This window comes from Primulina huaijiensis, chromosome 7 (genome assembly GCF_012295235.1).
Source record: "Primulina huaijiensis isolate GDHJ02 chromosome 7, ASM1229523v2, whole genome shotgun sequence".
NCBI classification, from domain to species: Eukaryota; Viridiplantae; Streptophyta; class Magnoliopsida; order Lamiales; family Gesneriaceae; genus Primulina; species Primulina huaijiensis.
Genome location: NC_133312.1, coordinates 21,276,499 through 21,297,251, shown reverse-complemented (window position 1 = coordinate 21,297,251; position 20,753 = coordinate 21,276,499). Strand labels below are relative to the sequence as shown.

The window sequence follows — 20,753 nt, the reverse complement described above, 5'->3', positions numbered from 1 at the left end:
CAACACTTGAAGAACAACACTGACGCAGAGTGTTGATCGAAGAGTGGTTTCGTTTGGTTTTAAGCAACACATTTTTATTTTATGCATCTAGATTTGATTTTGGTTTTTGATGCATATTTTAATTCCTTAGAGTGTCAAGAAATTTGATTTTGTTATTTTCACTAGTATTGTTTTGGTGTAAACGATTTACATATTTTCTAATGAATTTTTTGCCATGAGGCATCGCACAAGTATTCGTACTTGTGCATAATTTAAAACTGGTGTTTATTTATTAAAATTATATTTGTGTGTTAATAATTAATTTTCGCTGCCGTGTTGTGTGTCGTGTTGACAACACCGAGCACAACACTAACTTCTGATACACACAATATATATTTATTTCCTGTACAACGTCCCTTACAGCATCTTTCAAGTCATCAGACGCCTTGTTACATGCATCCACAAACCCCCATGGTTGATTCTGTCCTAAAAGTTCATCAATGGTGTGGCTTTAGCAGAGTATCCTTTGATAAACCTACAATAATTATTAACCAAACAAAAGAAAGAGTGTAATGTTGTCCCTATGGTTGATGATTCTCAATCTGTGGCGGTGCGGATCTTCACTAAAAAAAAGAAAGTGTTTTTAGCGGTTTTTTAGGAGCATTTTTAAAACAGCTCGTGCAAACTGAAACAGAAAATCGGTGTTCTACTATAAATTGCTCCTATTGATTTAACTATTCTATGTGCATGCGGAAGGACCTAGAATGCAGTGGGCAAAACTTCAACATTCTAAGCTCATGTAGAATTACCTAGAATGTTGTGGAAAAGATTGGGTCTAAAAGCTTCCGGTGTTATTTAGCAAGATGTGAAAACTTGAGCAAGATATAGATTATTCTTTAACTCTCTTATATTTTGTATAATATAAATGTATAGGAAGTACTACAATACTCTATTGTGTAGAGTAGTGTGGAATGTTCTGAAAACTTGATTTCAAACAACTTAGTGTAGAGAAGAACTTGTATATATAGAGGTAGAAGTTCATTTGTAAATCATTCAACTTGAATCCAATAACTTATTCTTCTCTTAACGTATATAGCGATATTTTCTCTTTATTGTACAATTAACCACCCAATATCACTCTTATGACCGCTTTGCTATTACACGCAGGGACGTATTCGAAGGTCAAAGGCAGCATGTGAGCTTAGAAAGGGATAATTCCATGCCAAATGGCTCTTGTATTTGTTACAGGTTTTTGTAGATAATGAATCTAATAGTCGACCAATGCCTGTGCAAAGAAAATTGATATGGAATTTACGAAGAAGACCGTAGTCTGAATTAAGAAATTATCTTTACTTTTGGAGAGGTAAGATTTACATCTTAGCTTGATCATGTGATCTGTCCTACATTATCACAATGAACGGTACTAAAAGAAATGTGCTTTTGGAAACTGCAAATGCACGAACCAGAGACGTGGTTGTATAGTTAGGTGTGGTAGCCCCTACAATTGCTCATTTGACACCAAGGGAGACCATACTTTCAACATAGCAATATTCATTAAGGAACGAATGAAGAATACGATCTACCACCCGAAGAATCCTTAATGTGTCATCCCTTGGGTTGCGAACAAAAAAATCATATGAAGTCTGCAATAATATTTCCCCATATGGTAGCATACACAATGTTTTTGAGAAGATATCTCATGAATATTATTTTCAAATCAAAACATCTTAGTTTATGTTTCTTTCAAACCATATTCCTTTAAACTCATACATTGTGATTCTTTCCATAACGAGCAATAAAACACAGAAATCAAATTCTCAAAGTATATATCAATTGTAGGTTTTTCCGTACTTGGGTCGCTCAAATATTTGTATTTCTCACTCTCCAAATCCAGATACACAATATCAATAGAGCCGAGCCAGTGAAAGGACAAGACACAAAGCTTTTAGAGTTGACTACTCCTATCATTTTTTTTATGAATGTTCATGGGAGGTATTTGATTTGGAAAAAATGATCCAAGTAAGCCTTCAGAGGCAGATCCAAGTATGCCTCTGGAGGCGGATCCAAGTGCATATGTGAAAAAGCAACTAAAAATGACTGCAACATTAAGTTTTGTTGTTTTGTTGATTATCTATACTCCTAAGTTAAAAAAAAACTCCTTGTTTTTCTTAAAATTGGTGTGCTCGACTATTGGAATTTTCCATTTATATTGCCTTCAAAATTTGGACACGTTGTAAGTTTATATTTTAGTGGTTGATTTTCATTAATCATTTCAACATTTATATGTTAGCATATTTTTATATTTCTTTTTGTAGGTTTTTAGCAATTTCGCTACTGACGGATTATTCGTATGACACAACCATTTGTAACAGGTGATTGAATTGTTTTTTAAGCTGATGGTTTCAATGTTTCTGAAAAAAATGAGGTTTATGTTGGCCTAAAAGATATTCAGTTTTCTTTTGGATCATATCCTGTTTTACAATGACCAAGACGTCGAAGAATGTACAAGTGTTAAGAATGCGGCGAGGGCTAGCTATACATTACGAAACTTGAGAATTACTACATTTCTAACGCTTGTAAATTATTCGACACCTTCGATCTTTGTAAAACAAGTTACGAATATTCATAAATTTCATTCGACAATTTGCTTCAATTTAACATCATCACACTTTACCACAAGTGAGACCTTTTCGATAATTTCACAAAATTTTGATGTAGCAATGATTGCTAATGATTTTAATATAATGATTTTTTGTGCTAATCAAAAGAAAACTAGTGTTATTGGACCAACACAAACCTCATTTTTTTCCAGAAACATTGAAACATTGCAGCTTCAAAAAGAATCCAATCACCTATCGAAAATGGTTGTGACATTAAAAAAAAATCCGCTAGCAACGAAATTTCTAAAAACCTACAAAAAGAAATACAAAAATAAGATAACAAATAAATGCTAAAAATTAGTAATAAATATAAATAACTAAAATATAAACATAAGATGTGTCCAGATATTCAATCGACCACATCAATTTTGAGAAAAATAAAAAGTTTTTAAATTTAAAATGATAGATCATCAGTAGATCAATAATGTTGCAGCCATTTTCAGTTGCTTCCTCACATAATCACTTGGATCTTCCTCCAGATGGGCACTTGGATACTTTTTCCTTATATCAAATACCCTCGACGTTCCACACGAAATGATAGAAATAGTCAACTCTAAAATTCTCTTTTTTTAATTGGAAAGAACTTGGAAAACATTCAAAGTATGTTACAGATTTTTCGAAACCAATTAATTTTAGTGGGAAATAGGTTACATGGTCAAATTAAAGGAGTTGCTTTCTATAATATTTTTCACTAAAGTTGCGCATTCGAAAAATGAAGTCTTATACGTTAAATTGGTAATTCAATAGGCCGACCTGTTAGCCTATAGACAAAAATGAATTAAAACCATATAGTCTAGTTGGAGAATAATACTTAAACATTCTGAAATCACTTAAAACTAACTACTTTCAAGGACGACAAATTTAGAATGTCAACTTCATATAGAAAAAGGCATTTTTGATTCATAAAAACATAGCAAAGATATGAGTAAAATGAGAATTATAGCATTCTTGCGAGGGATGGCAACGGGACGGGCTCGGAGCAGGTTTGTCCAAACCCGAAACCCGCCCTCTTGAGAAAGATTAGGACCAGAGATTTGAACCCGCCCGCCTTAAAACCCAGCGGGTCCAACCCCTATACATTTAATTAAAAAAACTAAAATAAATTATTATTAATAATATGTATATATATTCAATATATGTATACACATATATAATATATATAGTATACATAATATTCAGGGGCGATCCATCCAAACCAGTGACTCACCTGGACCCGTCATCGGAACGTTAACTCGGACTCGTCCCGACCCGCAACTTGTTTGACCGGATTTAAACTCTTCCCATCCATTGCCATCCCTAATTCTTTAGCATAAAAGGAATCATTTCTCGAGACTCTCAGGGACTCAAACTATTTTAGCAAGTCAATCTCCAAAAAAAAAAAAAAATTATTCTCGAGTTTCCAACATTTCTTACAAAAGAATACACTAAACATGTCAAAATAAGTATCGGAGGCCCGGACAACAACCAAGATGAACATTAACCTTGAAACCCAAGATCAATGAACATTCCAAGAATGCAACTCATAAATATTCAGGAAACTAATCACATATCGCAGCATAATCTATTCTTACATTAAACTGAAGTTAATCAGCGGTACCAATGGATCCCATTCAAAAAATTAAGAGAGATCGACAAAATTCAGAACCAGTGTAGAGTGGTGTTGTGCGCGTGTCTGGCCAAGAAGTGGGTTGCCGGTTTACGAAGCAGGTTATGCATGTTGATCAATGATGTATGGACTATAGTCCGTGTCATGGTTTACAATCGCGGTCGCGGAGGTCACCGTTCCAGTTCTCATAATATTTCGCGGAACGGTCATGGCACGGATATTTTTTAAAAATTAATATAAATTGAAAATTTTGGAAAAATATTTAAAAATATGTAAATCAAAATAAATATCATTTAAATAAATTATTTGATGAAAACAAGATAGTAGATATATTTTTTAAATTTTATTCACACCTTATTGAATCATAAAACATATCTTGTTATATATCGAAATTTTCACAACCTTCTCAAAATTAATATATACTATTAAGAAAGTTTTGAGTTATAATCAGTTAAACTTTTGAAAAATTTTCAATTGAGGTACATATGTTAACCCAAATTAGAATCAAATCTCTTCAAAGTTTACTTTAGAGTTACATATTATTTAACATAAACTAAAATCAATATTTTACAATCAATTTAATTATTTTATTATTACACATTTTGATAAAAATTTCCCTATATAAATAACTAAATCTCAGAGTAGCTCTTCTTTCTTTGATGGATGAAGCGAAAGTATACTCAAGATTCACCATCTTAGATCAATTGATGTGCTTTCCAACGTTCGTAGTCAAATTATTGTTAACCATATTAAAGAATGTATACGATATAAATGAGAATAAAATGACAATAATAACTGAAATATAAATTGATTGAAAAATGATATATTGAAATATAACTATATGACAATATTAATATAGAAAAATACCTGCAAATGTTATACCATCGAGACTAATACCAAGAAGAGTGACGTGCAGGAACTAAATCATCAGCATACTTTCCCTCGAGATTCAACTGAGAAAATCGATCTACACCATATGATTGTGGATATAAATCAGTGTTGTATTGTTGACCAGGATATTGATTGAATCGGGGATTCGAAACGGAGTCGGTGTGGTGTAATGAATGTGGATTTAATAACGCTTCATCACGAGGATGACGATCTCCAAATTCTCGATGCCCAAAAGAATTACCAGCCTCACTTGAAGATACATATCCATGGTCATGATGTCTAATATCACCTGCTACGAATGATTGATGGTCATGACATCTATTTTGTCCGCTATTAGAATACCCTTCAAATTGATTATTCATGTGATTGGTATATTGAGATGGCTCATAATCAAATTCATAATTTCTAATTCCACTTGCATTAGATGAGGAATGATCATGTCTAGTACTATAACTATGAGAATACCCAAAGCTAGGTTCATTATATCCAATGACACCACGACCAAATTGTTGAGAGCCCCAATGGTAATTTCTTGATCTATAATTATCTCCAGATTGAAATTGTTGGTTACCCCCCAAGACAAGATTTTTTATTGTTCCTCAACACCCACACATGAATATGAAGATCTACTAAAATGTTCATTGTCTTCTGCACTCGAGAACCCTGACAAACTTGCTAAAAAACGACGTTATTCCTCTATCTCAGGGCGATACCCATGATCAGTGTCTTGCGTGGCATAATAATTCTCTTTCCCTCGTGCTCATGTCATTCCAGTATCATGCTGATCATTTTGATGTGTTTGGTCATCATTTCACCATTGTTTCCATCATTATTATCATCAATATTGTCACCGCTGCCGTTATTGTCAGTTTCATCACTATCACTTAATATGATTCCTTTTCCTTTTGATAATCTTGGAGTGCTCTCATTGTTTTTATTATTAGAATGACTTTGACCACTAAATGTCATGTTGTGATCCTGGGCATTTGATGTTCCATGGCCTTGATTTAACCATTCTATGTCATCATCTTGCAATACAGGGGAGTCATTATCTCTTGTCCATTCATTTAAAATATCATCATCTTTGAATATGTGATCAAGGTCTATAAGACTATAATAATCACCACCTTCATTTTTATGCATCAAATTACGTACTCTTAATCGCATATTGTAATGGACATATACCAATTTATGCAACTTTTTCTATCATCAAACGGTTGCGAAGCTTAGTATGTATTAGAGACCATGTACTCGGATTTCTCTCACAACCAGAAGATGAACATGTCTGGCTAAGGACTTTAACTGCAATTTTTCTCAAGTGGGGAGCTTCTTCACCGTAATCATTCCACCATTCAGCTGATAAAAGAACAAATGATATACTTGGTATCATTTTAATGTTTATGAAAAATATAAAGAGGTTCAAACCTGGAAGACTTTTTTAACTACTGTTTTGGCAAGTAGGGATCCAAACTCTCCCATTTGTTCAGTGAATAGTTTAATATGTAAAACATGTTTGATAAAAAAATATAGTATACTGGATATCAAAAATGTTGTGGAAATTTTATAAATATCATACCTCGCTAATTATTGAAGCTTGTACATTTAAATCAAGTTCTAGTCTCTTGACTACAGCCTTTAATCCTGGTTTGACTTCATCGGCATAAACACAAGTTCCAGAATATTGGAACATTGGATTGAGAAAATACGCTAAAAACACACAAATATTTTTTTTAAAAAAATATGATAATAACTACAACAGCGAATTTATATTTTATGTAAATTCACATAAATATCATCTAATTTACCTGCAGCGTGTGTAAGTGTTGGTGTCATTGACTATACCAACGCTCATCAATCACATTCAAGTACGATTGCCAGTCTCTTACACTTTCTTTTATAGACAATTTAGCTCTATCCCTTCTCCCAAAACATCATGCACATCATCCGCAATATTTAGCATTTCATTGTGAGTTTATTAATAAATAAAAAATATAGTCGAGTTAAATTATAATAAATAATGCATGTTCTAGAAAGAAAAATTAGTTCATAATACAAAAATACAATCAAAACATATAGCATATATGTAACATCTTTGCATTTGTATTCCACACATCAAAATAGTTTTTGTGTGTGTCTATCTATAAATAATTTATTAAACCCGAGTACTTTTATACTGGTGATTTTTAAACCCTTTCAAAACTTTATAATAATTCATTTTTATAATGTCATAAGTATTCTATTTTCATAATAATAATCTTAATGTCACGTTGCATTTTTTTTTTTATTGATTCTAGTATTTTTCATTCAAATTTGAATGGCCTTCATTTTTAAAATTTTCTTTTTAGAATAATCATTTTTAAATTTTAAGGTATTACGGAAAGTCATTTACCTGTCCATTATTAGAAAATTATTGGGTAAAATAGAGATTTCGGTTTTGGGGTCACCCTCAGAATTTTCCTCTAACGCCAACCATTAAAATTCTTGAATCGAGAACTTTTATATCCATAAAACCTCTATCGATCACTTTTCATTTGTGTGATGTATAAATAACAATTCATCACAACAAATAATATAGCCCAAAAGCACACCAAATAAAAATAAAAATTCCGAACTTCTTGCTTTCTTAATCTTTTTGTACATATTGCAAATCCCCCTTTTTTTTTCAACATAAGAAATCTGCACAAATTTTATGTATGTATCAAACCTTGTAACATGCATATTTACAAACCATATTTAATGTTTAATGTTTAGATTTTTTGTTCTTTTGTGTTTGTTTCAAATCTCGAACAAGAAACCTTTAATGATCCCATCTTTACACTTTCATCTTCCAAGAAATTATTTTTTCATCAAGAATTTGGTTCTGATCATTATATTCTTATTCTTTTCATCCCTACAAGATATTGAGGCTATGAGGGTGCACCCCATGACAACCAAGAGAAACGTCGCCATCCGAGACGACGGTCACGATTTCATGAATCCTATGGAAGGAAATGTGATCCAAAAAAAGCTTAAGAAACTCCCTCATGTTTTCAGCAAAGTCTTGGAGCTTCCCTTTAGGTCGGATGCTGATGTGGTGGTGGAAGAGGGTGATGATTTCTTCCAATTCATCGTGGAAATAGAGGTCGATGGTTATGATGTCAGCATAGGCGATGTGAGGGCTCATGCAGTGGAGATTCATCCCGGGGTGATCAAGATTGTGGTCAGAAACGACCAGGGGTCGGGGATGAGTAACGTGGAGCTGTCCTTAAATAAGTTGGAGGTCGACACATGGCGGTATCGATTGCCACCCTCGAGCCTCCCGGAGATGGCCACCGCGATGTTTGTGGACGGAGCGCTGATTGTCACAGTGCCAAAGAGCGGAGGGAGGAGGGAGTTTGTGGATGGGATAGATGGTTGGGGAAATGGCAATCTCCTTCTTGTACAATAATAATGTGAATAAATTGATGTTTCCATGGTTTTTATCCTTTACTTTAATTCCAATAAAATGATGGATTGGGCAGAAAATTCTTTTTGAGTTGAGATTATTTATGATTGTAATATGCTGGAAATTCTTGCAAATTGTGATAATTTTATGGTTCCTACAAAATCTATTTGGGGATGGGAATCGATAGTTTTCAGTTAAAATAATTTCAATGTACATTTTTTTTAATAAAATACAAGATTTAATTTAAAAAATATGATGAACCAGGTTCGGGGCTAATTTGGCAAATAATTGATGAAACAACCGGAATATATTAAAATCTACAACCTCGAAGAAGCTCTAGAGTGAAAGAACTTCACGGGAATGTTTTTGCATTCGAAGAGGAGGATGATCATAATAATGATATTGAGTTTGTGTTCGATGAATAACAAATTGTTGAAAGTTATGGAGAAGAAGAATTAGTGTAAATTTGTGATATTTAGTTGTCTAATTTTGAACGCATTTGAAATTTGATTTTATAGTGTTGAGTTCTAATATATGATTTATTATATTAATATTGTGGAATCCGTTTAGCATTGGCTAGTCTCCGCCTAAGCGACCTAAATGCTAGATGTCAAACTAGTACTCAGCAAATTTTAAAACTTTGTTTGTGAATGTTTAGAAACATATTCAAACACATGTTTTTTTTAAAAATAAATAAATAAATTGAAAAATCAGATAATAATTTTTAGGAACAAATTATATTTATATTGTGATGATATTTGGAAGGGGGCAAAACTTTGAATACACGATGCTCTATTCTTATTGCAACACGTTTCTCCGCAAAGAGCCCATCCATCTTGCCTTCTAAAAGGTTGTCTCGTACACACGTAGTGCTGTACAGTACGAAATCAAACAGAAATCTGCAGCGGGAATCGGAAGCGCTCGCGACACTGACTCGGAGAAGAAAAATGGCGTCAGCAAATGGGGCTTGCCTCAATCATATTGCTAGAGAATCCACAGATATCAAGCGCCTTGCTCAATTTTATAAGGAGGTCGTGATTCCACTCCATCTTTTCACCTGCCGTTTTCTTGTATAGTTATATACTTATATATGAGAATTTGGGTTCATTTTGGAAATTGAGAGCAGGGTTTACTGGGATATTTGGTTTTCGGGCCTGTAAATAGTCCGTGATTTATGGTTTGTGTGTTTTATGTATACGGCATGTACTGTGTTGCAAGATTTTCTTAATATGTTTGATTAGTTGAGAAAAGAAACAAATTGAAATGAAACATCGTTATTTGGAGCTGTGGCTTCTTTAATTTGTTTGGCGATTCTTGGAAATGAATGGCTCGTAAATTATGATTCGTAGGATGCATGCCATGTGCTTGTCTTTGATCCTGTATCTGACTGTACATGTTGAATTTTAGGAAACTTTTTATCATTTAAATTTAAATGGAAATTTGTGATTTGGATATGCGGGTTTTTTTCAGACTTTTGGTTTTGAACAAGTGGAATCTCCAACGTTTGATTTTGAGGTGATATGGTTGAAGTTGGGGTCATCCTTGTTCCTTCATCTCATAGAAAGGAACCCCAATTCTACCCTTCCAGAAAGTCCGTGGAGTGCCACTTCAGCAGTGGAGGACCCCAGGAATCTCCCCAGAGGACACCATATCTGTATCTATGTACCGAATTTCGACTCACTTCTCCAGAATCTTAAGGTGCATATATGATATGATGTCTGTCTTCTTTGATATGTGTATATGGAGCTGTGTGATTGTGGTGTATCATATTATTGTCGGCACTTGTACTTGCTAATAGTTTCTTGATTTTGGATATTTGGAATACTGGACATGTTGTAGTTAGCTTATACACATAATTTGAATTATTAGTAACAAGTGCATTGAAGTTGGTTGGATGCGTTGATTAGAATTAAGATGAGATTGAATTTATTGTTCTGGAAATTAAAGCTTGAGAGCATGGCTGGGTTTTGCCAAATTTGTGTCAAACGTTTGCTATATGCCACAGAGAGCATTCCAAATTGAATATATTTTGTTGTGAATTCTTTTTTCCATTTCACACCTCAACTCGATTATGGCTGGATTTTAAGGTTCTAGATAATTTACTAAGTACAGGAAAAAACATTTTTGGGTAGTAGCATACTGTCAATTCTGTTTTTGGTGTTTTTGTTGTGAGATCCTATGTTCCTTCATCCAGGAAAATTAATCCTGCTGTCATTCTGTTTTTGGTGTCTTCATTGTGAGATCCTATGTTCATTCAGGAGAAAGGAATCAATGTATACGAGAAGACTCTACCAGATGGGAAAACCAAACAAGCATTCTTCTTCGATCCAGATGGTAGCATTTTTTCATTAATTACTTAACATAGATGTTCATAAGAAGAAAAATCTGTCGAACTCTGGACCAAATGTTTTTTGTGTATCAGTTCTTAGAAGAGGGACATGACAAATAGCGATTCTTGGTTCGATTGACAAGAGTTAACCTTTGCTCTATGTGCAGGCAATGGACTCGAGATATCTAGCCAGTGTCCGGAACTGTAATTTCAACCTTTCATCTGAGTAATGGATGGTAAGTAGATGTACTTTTGTAGCGATAAATAAAATATTGGGAAGAGTTAGTTCTAGCGAAGATACTTAACGTCTCGAACTGGTGCATCTGTGGATAAATAAAATGTTGGTCTGCTTTCTCTTGAAGCTATGTATAATATCATATTGAATCTATACCAACTTCTGTATCTACATTAAATTGTTTGAATACCAACATCTTGAATGTCTCATTTGAATTTTTTTTCATGGTTGGATGATCCATTAGTGGAAGTTAACTACTGAGTCAAATGAGTTCATAAGAACAATTATACTCAGAGAAGTGGGCGCAAAATAGCAATAAATGCATTTAAAGTTGTTCCCTTGTATGTTGGGTAAAAAATCTTCTCCAATATTATTTGTATCATTTTCTGTAATATTCTTAATTAATGCTCAGTAAAATTGTATACAGATTGCTACACTCAAAAATATATATTTTTAGACAAAAATAATAAGAATGTTATAGATAAAGTAAAAAAATTTACCATCTTAGTTACTTTATACAAGGTCCTCTCACAGAGTGACGGTAAGGTAAGAGATATGGAGACAAATTATAATGAATGCGGAAGTATGAGCGGTAATCCAGCCCTTACTTTTTCACAGGCTGCAAATTTCATAAAGTAAATAGAGGGAAAACGTAAGATCAAGCATGAGGTGACGCCAAATTTTATGTTGTTCAATTATTTACAAATTAATGATGGATTACAGACAACGACTTCAAATTTTAATTGATATCTTAACAACATGACATATAGAATACAAGTGGAAGGAGCCCAACTTTTTAACTTCGATTCATGTCTAAAAATGTTTTTCTCGTGGGAAATAGAGAAGGGATATATTTTGATTTTTAAATTTTTTTTATTCCGATATATATGACCTATATAGCATACACTCTTTGGTCGCATAATTTGCATGTTTTTTTGTCATGTTATCAGTCGATTCACAATCTCAGTTTTCTATCGGAAGTTGACATGACGCTGAGAATTATTGACATGAAATAGGAAAAAGATAACATGACGTGTTTTCCGTTTATTTATGTCTGATGTCATATTTATACGATGAAAAATACTAAAATTGAAAGTTAGTGGGTTAAAATTATGAAGTGATTGATAAAATGACAACAAATTAAAAAGTTTTTGGTAAAAAAAATATTATACTTCATGTATAAATATTTTCATTCTCCAATCAAATTCCCACATTAGTGAAAAAGCAGAATGTCCAACATGCTATGGAAGAGCTTCAACCTCTGCTTCTCCAAATTCAAGTGTCTCCCCCTTATTACTTTTACCCCACCGCTCCCCATTCAAGAAGAGAATGAACAAGATGACAACGATTCTACGCCGCCGCCCGCCATTAATGATCCATCAGCTGTAACAATCACTACTTTTGACTCTGAAATTTCCACCACCACCACCGCCTCCTCCTTCGATGATTATGATATCCATGATGACTCAATCCCAGACTTCAGCTCCGCCTACGCCTCCCACCGCTTCTTCTTTTCCACCCCAGGAAGTTCCAACTCCATCTTCGAGCAGCCGCAGCGGTTGATGGATTCTGGAGAGGTGGTGAGCGGCAGCGTGGCTATTCAAAAGTATACATCGGACCCATATGCTGACTTCAAGGAATCAATGCAGGAGATGATTGAAGCGCACGACTGGACAGATTTGAAATCTAGCGGGGAGTTCTTGCATGACCTTCTAATGTGTTATTTAACGTTAAACCATAAACACACCCATAAATTTATTATCGACGCTTTTGCGGACATTGTCGTGTCCCTCGTGTCGCCGCCTGTGAGCTGCCGGAGTACCCCTCACCGCCGACGTCGACATCGTGCCACACCATCGCCGCCGGTTTAATATTCTTTTTTTTAGTATTATTGTCTTTTTATTTGGTTCTTTTTAGTTGTTACAAATGTAGGAAGGTAACTATTAGGGAGTTTTTTCCTTTTGGTTTGGAGGTGTTTAAAATTTATATTCTTAAATCAAATGTATCACACATTATTTATAATTTTTTTTAAAAAAAATCGACATATGTGATTAATTTTTATTACATAATGTGTTTTTTTATTTATAAATAGTAAATTATACGTTATGAGATGATAAACACGATGATTTACAACTCTAATTTTTTGTAAAATTTGAGTTATATCTCGTCTCCAACTCCATTTTTCGGGTAAAAAATTTAATATATGTTGTGATAAATTGGTAAAACTTAAAAGAGCGTTTTTCACCCTCGTTTGCATAATCTGTTTGAGTAGATCTCTTGTGAGACGGTCTCACGAATCTTTATCTGTGAGACGGATCAACCCTACCGATATTCACAATACAAAATAATATTTTTTCATTGATGATCCAAATAAGAGATTCGTCTCACAAAATACGATCCGTGAGACCGTCTCACACAAGTTTTTGCCAATCTGTTTTCCTATTCAGTCTTATCTTGGAGATTAAATTTTGTTTTGTTATTCAATTCTATAAACCGTAAAATAATATTGATTTATCTTCTTTATATGCTATAAAGTTATTTCTATTTTATATTTTTCTTAATAATTTAAAGATCTAGTGTTCTGTAAATCTCACAAAATCCAAAATATATTGTCGTATGTGGCCATGCAAATAGTGCATTACGTTCAAGAGCTTTCTTGAACCAAACCCAAAACTTGTCTGCGAGGAAACAATTTTTATTTTATTTTATTTAAAAAAAAAACAAAAACAAAAACAAAAAAGGAGATTAAATTACAATTATATTTTCTCAAAAAGCGCAATTTCGGACCACGAGAAACAATTACTTCCAAATGATCGGTCATAATCACCATGCCAACGTACTAATATATTACACGCCACGATAATTATATCGTCTCAGTTGTAATAAAAATATATATATTTCTTCGAGAAACTAAAAATAGAAAATTAATAACCTTAAGCACGAATTCGTCAGTAAAATAAATCATGCATAATGGATTTTCATCATCTTCAAATTTGATATATGTATTCTTTTGCAATTATTGGGAAATTAAATGATATTTTAGTGATATATATATTCTTTTAAAATTATTGGGAAATTAAATGATATATTTTAATTTATTACATGCATGGTTAGGACAAGCAAAGAAGATCCAATAAATACATCCAAATGCGCTATTAAGTCATATTTTCTGGTATTATCACAAGTATTGTTTTAACATATGTAGAGATAATTGGATTAGGTTGGTAGCCTAGGACTGTGCCCATTCCGATGCCAAACTACATTATCTTAATCTTAGCCTTCCCCTTTTTATTAGGCCTAGGACTGTGATACACATTATATAAATAAATAGTGCAAAATATAAGTATATATCTTTTTTTTTTTTTAGAAAATATAGATATCGTAATTCTATAAATTTCATCCTATAAACCAGCGAACTGGTGACATATATCTTTGATTTCAGACGGAAAACAATAAAGTTTGATTTATTTATTTTTTCCAGAAACTAGCCAATATAGTCCTTAAAGTTATGCTTCTAATTTGTCAAATTTAGGTTTTAGTCACGTAACTTTGTTTTTTTTTTGCTGGTTTTAATCATATTTCGCCGGACGTTGACGTAGAATCGAAAAATACTCATTTAACTTTGGAAATTGATGATGATTTCGGCATCACGTCAAGACACCAGTTAAATTGGTCTAAAAACTAACAAAACCCAAAGTTATATGATTAAAATATAACTTTGACAAGTTAGATGACCGAAAAGAAAACATGACAACTTAGATGACTAAATTGACTATTTTTTATATATATATATATATCTTATTATATTCATCTATTAATTTATTCTTGTTAATGGTAAATCCAAAAATATAATTAAAATGAGAGATTCAAGAGGATGTTCGATGTTGTGCGAGTAACAACCAAGTTCCCAAAAAACAAATCTGAATAAAAATCTGAAACTCTTTTAAAAATACGAAATAGATTTACCCACCCACCCACCCTCCCCTTGATTAATGGGGACAAGACCAAGTGAGAATGCGAAAAAACAAAAAGGACAACAGTGTGGTCAGTGTAGCAATAATTAGAAGAGGACGACATGAAAATAACTGAAAAGGATGCATTTAGCAAACTTCCAACACAAACAAGATCAATACTCCGATCATGGATCTGTCTTTTCAATCAAATCAACATTTATGAGAATGCCTGGTTAAGGGGACTTGAAACAGCAGCTACAGCAGTGTCTACCAGTATTTGTACGAGAAAAGGCGAAGTTTATACAAAAAAATACCAAGTCTACCGACATAACATTCTATGTATTAGACAGACCAACATGTGCTGCAACTGAGATCCCCAGCCTTTAAAGACAACACGATAGCTATGTGACATTGGATGCATGAGTTGCACATTTTAGATTCCTCTTTATTTGGTGTTTTGAAATGACTGACTTGGGGAACATGGAAATCAAGAAGTCAATGAAAGAAAGGGACCATGAACGGATTAGTGTTTATTGAATGGGGTAGAACTTAGAAGATGTCCATTAATATTCTAGGAATTATATATGTCTATTTGTTCTCAATTTCTTGCATAGATAACGATGACAAATCTTGAGAGATGAACGAAATTGTCAGTTTCAACATCTTAAGTTCAAAACCGTTGTCAGAATTACACCATAATCAAACGCAAAGTAAAGGGATGTTTAGAGCAAAAAAAACAGATGACCTATTCAGTAGAAGCAGCAGGACCAACAAGCACGCCCTGTGCATTTCCCTCCTTTTTACCACTGTCATCCTTCATCGCACTATCGCCCTTTGTAATTCTTATTTTGTACTTGGCCTCGAATTCAGTTATCTCCATTTTCTTCTTCTCCAAAGCTTCATTAAGCCGAGCAATGACCTCTTCAAGCCCCTCCTTGTTACGTTGGACGGCAGGCAATACTTCTTTTATAGTTCTTTCTACAAGAACGCCTCCTACCATCCTGTAGCATTTTCTCGACGGATCAAGCGGTTCTATAGCATTGATCACAAGTGAATGCTCACTGGCCTCCATTTCTAGTTCAGTGATTTTGGAGTAGATTTGGTTCATGTCAGTCCTCATAGCACCGTATATGTTGGCAACTGCTTGCTCATTCATTGGTTCCTTCCTATCACCTTCAGAGTTAGCCATGATATTGATCTGAAGACAACAGAAATCAAATATGTTAAAGCTGGCATCTAGCTGGCATCTAGATATAACCTGTCCGCACATGCTTACCTATCACTACAAAATGAAGCTCTCGGAGAGTAGGAATTGAGGCCACATAAACAGATGAATTTACACAACAGATAGTGTCAATCGCATACTACCTAGAACACGGTTTTATTTTGGCTGAAGTGAACAGTGTCAACAGAAGTTTTATCGGCAGCTCATTTTTCTTTTCAACCAAAAATGAAAGATTGTGAATTCTAATGGTAGTAAAATCTCCCTCATATTATTTTATCACGACAGTTGATGGCTAGAACAATAAACTAACAAGAAACATCTAAGCCTACACTTTTATCAGCTTAAATAACTACGTATTCATAAGAGTCTATGCTAAATTGTAATGATGTCCCGGGCTTTATTCTGGATCTCTTTGACTAGCTGTAAGTTTTTAAATGACAAACTGGTAAGGAACGCGTACATTTCCAATGAACCATACGTCTTCTGATCAGCTTACACACCAGGAATTAAGATCTCATAGGTCAGTACTCAAGCGTGAATTATGACAAATTGCTTCTTTTCCATTTTGTCCAATCCTGTGATGTTACCCTGGAATCTTATCATATACACTTAATTCTGATTGAAGACACCTCAACATATGGGTGTTGCCTAAAATCTGCCTCTCATTTACTTAATGCTCAATGATTTTCCATAGTAAATGTGTTACAGGTGATAGGGGTTCTTTATTATAAACATTCCAATACTTCAAAGAGTGGCAAGTGGTGAACAGGCGAAGTCTCCTCTGTCCTTAGTTTCAAAGCAATGGTATATTTATATGCTTACATTTTTCTACTACTGTACGTGTGTAGAATCACGAGGCTGGGATTTCACAAAGTCTTACTTGTATCTGCATTATGGTTGTTAATTGCTTCATAAACACATAGCATGTGGAATGTGGATGTACCTTGTTGTCACAACTCAGATCCAAACTAATTGCATCTTGGAAAGTACAGATAGTGGTTACATAACAACCAAGCTTTCAACTCAGTTAGTAGAAATAGATTGGCTATAATATGATCACACATTGGTTTTTCCGAGCATATCCTATGTTAGGTGATATGGTTAGAAGGTTCAATAGATAAGCACATACGCAAAGTGCAACAACAATTTGAGAGTTAAGGGGTTAGGAAGCATAATGCTCTGTAAGGATTGGTTTCCAAATAACTGAGTTAGGCCCACTTCATCAACATGATCACACATAACCTGCGCATTCGTTTATGGGTTTTAGTGCTAGTCAAAACACGTTGCGAGCTACTTCATATAAACTCAGTACAAATGCCAAGCTCAGCTAAAAAAAATTGACGTCTCAATCTTCCCTCCACCAACTATTTATCATGGAAGTGTGTGATCTATCAAACAGCTTCTGCAGCTAGGACAGCAGGACACAAGGGAAAGACACAATAACAGATTTTCCATACAAACCAGGGTGTATTTTGTTTCAGTTATCCTAAAAGATCAGAGAGAAGTCAACCTATCACACGACCATCTTCAGTGAATCATTAGAAGTTGTCCCAGAAAATCAGAGAGAAGTATACTTACTACACAACCATCGTCAGCGAACATTCAAGAATAGTTAATGTAGGTGCATGAGTGCATGTCCCTAAAATAGTTAACAGCCAAAATCACAGAAAGGGAAAAATAGTTAATTAGTCTCCCATTTACCAAGTTGGCAACAAACAGGGTAAGAACCACAAACTAGCACTAGAGATAAACAATCTTGTGAACACTTAAATAGTGCTTTAAACTCGACGTTGCACTAAGCATGATCTAATAAAAATTTTAAACCCACAACACTTCAGCAACTAAAATCTAAAGAAAGTCCACCAATAATCGTTCAACGGGTTTGAAGGGAATCCAACCTGCTTCCTATCACCATTGTGATCATGTTCATGAGTTCATCCTATATTTCAAATTATCGGTTATACTATAATACATGGGCATTGATGTCTAACTTGCCCCGGTTCAATAATGGCATTCGTGCAGATCTCACTTACAAAATCAATATTCATACGTCAAGAACACCTCCAGAGTGGGATCATCCATGTTGTGGGTGGATACTCAGTCAAATATTATGGAAAAGCTTCGCCCACCAGAATTTTTTTCCTTATTTACAAAGAAACTGCATATTATCAAAATTTGGCAGCCACTACGATACAAACCTAGAAAAGTTCCATCTTTGCACAAAAACTGCATGTAGCACTAGCATCAGAAACCTCAGACCACAGATAGTATCGCTGAACTACAGCTATATACTGGAAAATCAGGTTTTAATTGCTAATTCTATGAGAAAAACCAATCCCTCGTTCGCATTTATTAATTTGAGGAAAGTAGACAGAAAATCAATATGAGAAGGATAAAATACCTGAGAGATTCAACCAAGGAAACCACTAGTGATGGGGTGCAGAGTTTGTCCGTCCCGTGGCCGTTGGCGAAGTCTTCCCGGCAGCTATATGGATTATTGAGTTCACCTAATGGTGTGCATAGCATAACCACTAAGGCACCGTTTGTTTGTTTGTTTAAATTGAACGAACAAGTCAGCAATTGATTAAATGGGTAAAGAAGTGAGATTAGAAAATTATTTAATTCAATCGATAAATGAAAATCATTTATTATTTTTATACTTTTCAAAATCTACATTTTTATATTAATTAATTAATTAAACTTTTGGAAATTTGGGCTTCTGTAAATTAATAATTTTACCATAATCCCGAATGGCAACACTATTTGTCATCAGCAAAAATACAGATGAGTTACTGGTGGAGCAGTCTGTGCACATTTAAGCTATTTACTCGAGCATACATAACATAAATAAGTATGGTGAAAGAGGGCAGCCTTCGGACAGAATACCTCCGTTGATCTAACATTAACCACACAAGAAAATTGGATTGTACCATCAACCAAGATAATCTATTACGAAACCTAGTTTTGACATCAAAAAAAAAAAAAAAAAAAACCATTCCACTCGATCACATGTCTTACTCATGTCAAGTTTAAAAGCGATCAACCTTAGGTGGTCTTGAGTACGTATGTGTAAGCATCCAAACGAGATTATCAGTGATTAGGCGTCCCGGTACAAACTCGCTTTGTTCAACATAAATATGATCTGATAGACATACCTTTGAGCGATTAGCCATAGCTTTAGATATAACTTTGGCAATCACATTAGAGGCTCAATGGCCTAAAATCTGCCACAGAAGTAGCATTCTTACTCTTCGGAACTAACACAAGATGAGTCATGTTCAGCTCCCGAATCGATGTATACTCATTGAGAACCGAGAGACACACCTGAGTAATGTGTTCACCCACCACTCCCCGATTCTCTTGAAAGAAACCAACATGAAACCCGTCGGGGCCTGGTGATTTCCAAGGACTCGTAGTAGACAAAGCATCCCGAACCTCCTGTGAAGTATACTGAGCATCCAAATAATCACACGTAGGAGGCAGGATCTTACGATCAATTCCATCAACTGCTCGAGCCACACAATCTTCTGTGGGATGGCTAGTAGTAAAAATTGTAGCAAAACAGTTGAGAATAATAGAAGAAATGCCCTGAAAATCAGTAACCCATGCATTACTGTTATTGCGAAGTCCCTGAATTCGATTATTCTGCCGCAAAATGAAGCCTTGCTATGAAAATACTTAGTATTACGGTCACCCCACCTAACCACTCTGGCAGAGATATTTGTTTCCCATAATACTACTCGAGTGCTAGTAGATGGTCTACGTTGTATCTCCAATTGTAACACAATTGGCAGCCTCCCAACCTCTAACAGTTCAGAATTGAATCGAGAAATTGAATGCTGGAGCTCTTTAATTCTACTGGCCAAATTCCTAAAGGTACGGGTGCCCCATAAATAAAGTTGTTTCCCACATCGAGTCAGGGCATCTCGAAGGACCAAACAACTACCAGGCTTCGAATGAAGAGAACTCGACCAACATTCGGTGACCAGAGTGGGAAAATCGCGATGAGATCGTCAGTAGGACTCAAATTTAAAGGAATAGAAAGCTGTTGTTAAGCGCAGGACGATGCAAATCAAGCAACATGATCAGATACAAAGAAATCTTATGAAAACCTCGAGCCTGCGGAAACAACTCCTGCCATTCCATCATTGCCACAGCGCGATCTAAACGTTGTTGGATAGCATAGGGATGCTGCTGATAATTGGTCCATGTAAAACGTGGACATACAAATCCAAGATCAACGAGGTCACAACTATTGAGAGCATCACAAAAAGATAACACGGATGCCTGAGAGCAATCTGAGCAATAGCATTAAAATCTCCAGACACCAACCAAGGAAGAGAGGACCAGGACCCTAGGTTCCAAGGAGTGAATAGGATGTCCTCTGATGGGATTACCATAGCCGCTGCATGTAGGCTGCATGGTAACTTCTCTCCTTTTCTAGCAGAGAT

At 34.7% G+C, this 20,753-nt stretch overlaps 4 protein-coding genes across 4 annotated transcripts; 3 read left to right on the top strand and 1 right to left on the bottom strand.

Annotated features, from left to right (window-relative positions):
- The first annotated feature begins 8,044 nt into the window (after positions 1–8,044).
- Positions 8,045–8,563, top strand: LOC140981688 (uncharacterized). The gene has a single exon (XM_073448106.1). The coding sequence runs from the start codon at positions 8,045–8,047 to the stop codon at positions 8,561–8,563; it is 519 nt and encodes a 172-aa protein (XP_073304207.1).
- A 764-nt stretch (positions 8,564–9,327) lies between these two features.
- Positions 9,328–11,339, top strand: LOC140981088 (uncharacterized). The gene is made up of 4 exons (XM_073447345.1): positions 9,328–9,591; positions 10,031–10,258; positions 10,819–10,894; positions 11,057–11,339. The coding sequence occupies exons 1-4, from the start codon at positions 9,508–9,510 to the stop codon at positions 11,095–11,097; spliced, it is 429 nt and encodes a 142-aa protein (XP_073303446.1). The 5' UTR covers positions 9,328–9,507; the 3' UTR covers positions 11,098–11,339.
- A 766-nt stretch (positions 11,340–12,105) lies between these two features.
- On the top strand, positions 12,106–13,118 carry LOC140980232 (transcription repressor OFP16-like). The gene has a single exon (XM_073445955.1). The coding sequence runs from the start codon at positions 12,354–12,356 to the stop codon at positions 12,993–12,995; it is 642 nt and encodes a 213-aa protein (XP_073302056.1). The 5' UTR covers positions 12,106–12,353; the 3' UTR covers positions 12,996–13,118.
- Positions 13,119–15,715: 2,597 nt separating this feature from the next.
- LOC140981750 (prefoldin subunit 2-like) lies at positions 15,716–18,868 on the bottom strand. Its single transcript, XM_073448176.1, has 2 exons — positions 18,704–18,868; positions 15,716–16,275 (listed from the first exon to the last, which is right to left on the bottom strand). Exon 2 carries the CDS (start codon positions 16,264–16,266, stop codon positions 15,823–15,825), a length of 444 nt encoding a protein of 147 aa, XP_073304277.1. The 5' UTR covers positions 16,267–16,275; positions 18,704–18,868; the 3' UTR covers positions 15,716–15,822.
- Positions 18,869–20,753: the final 1,885 nt, after the last annotated feature.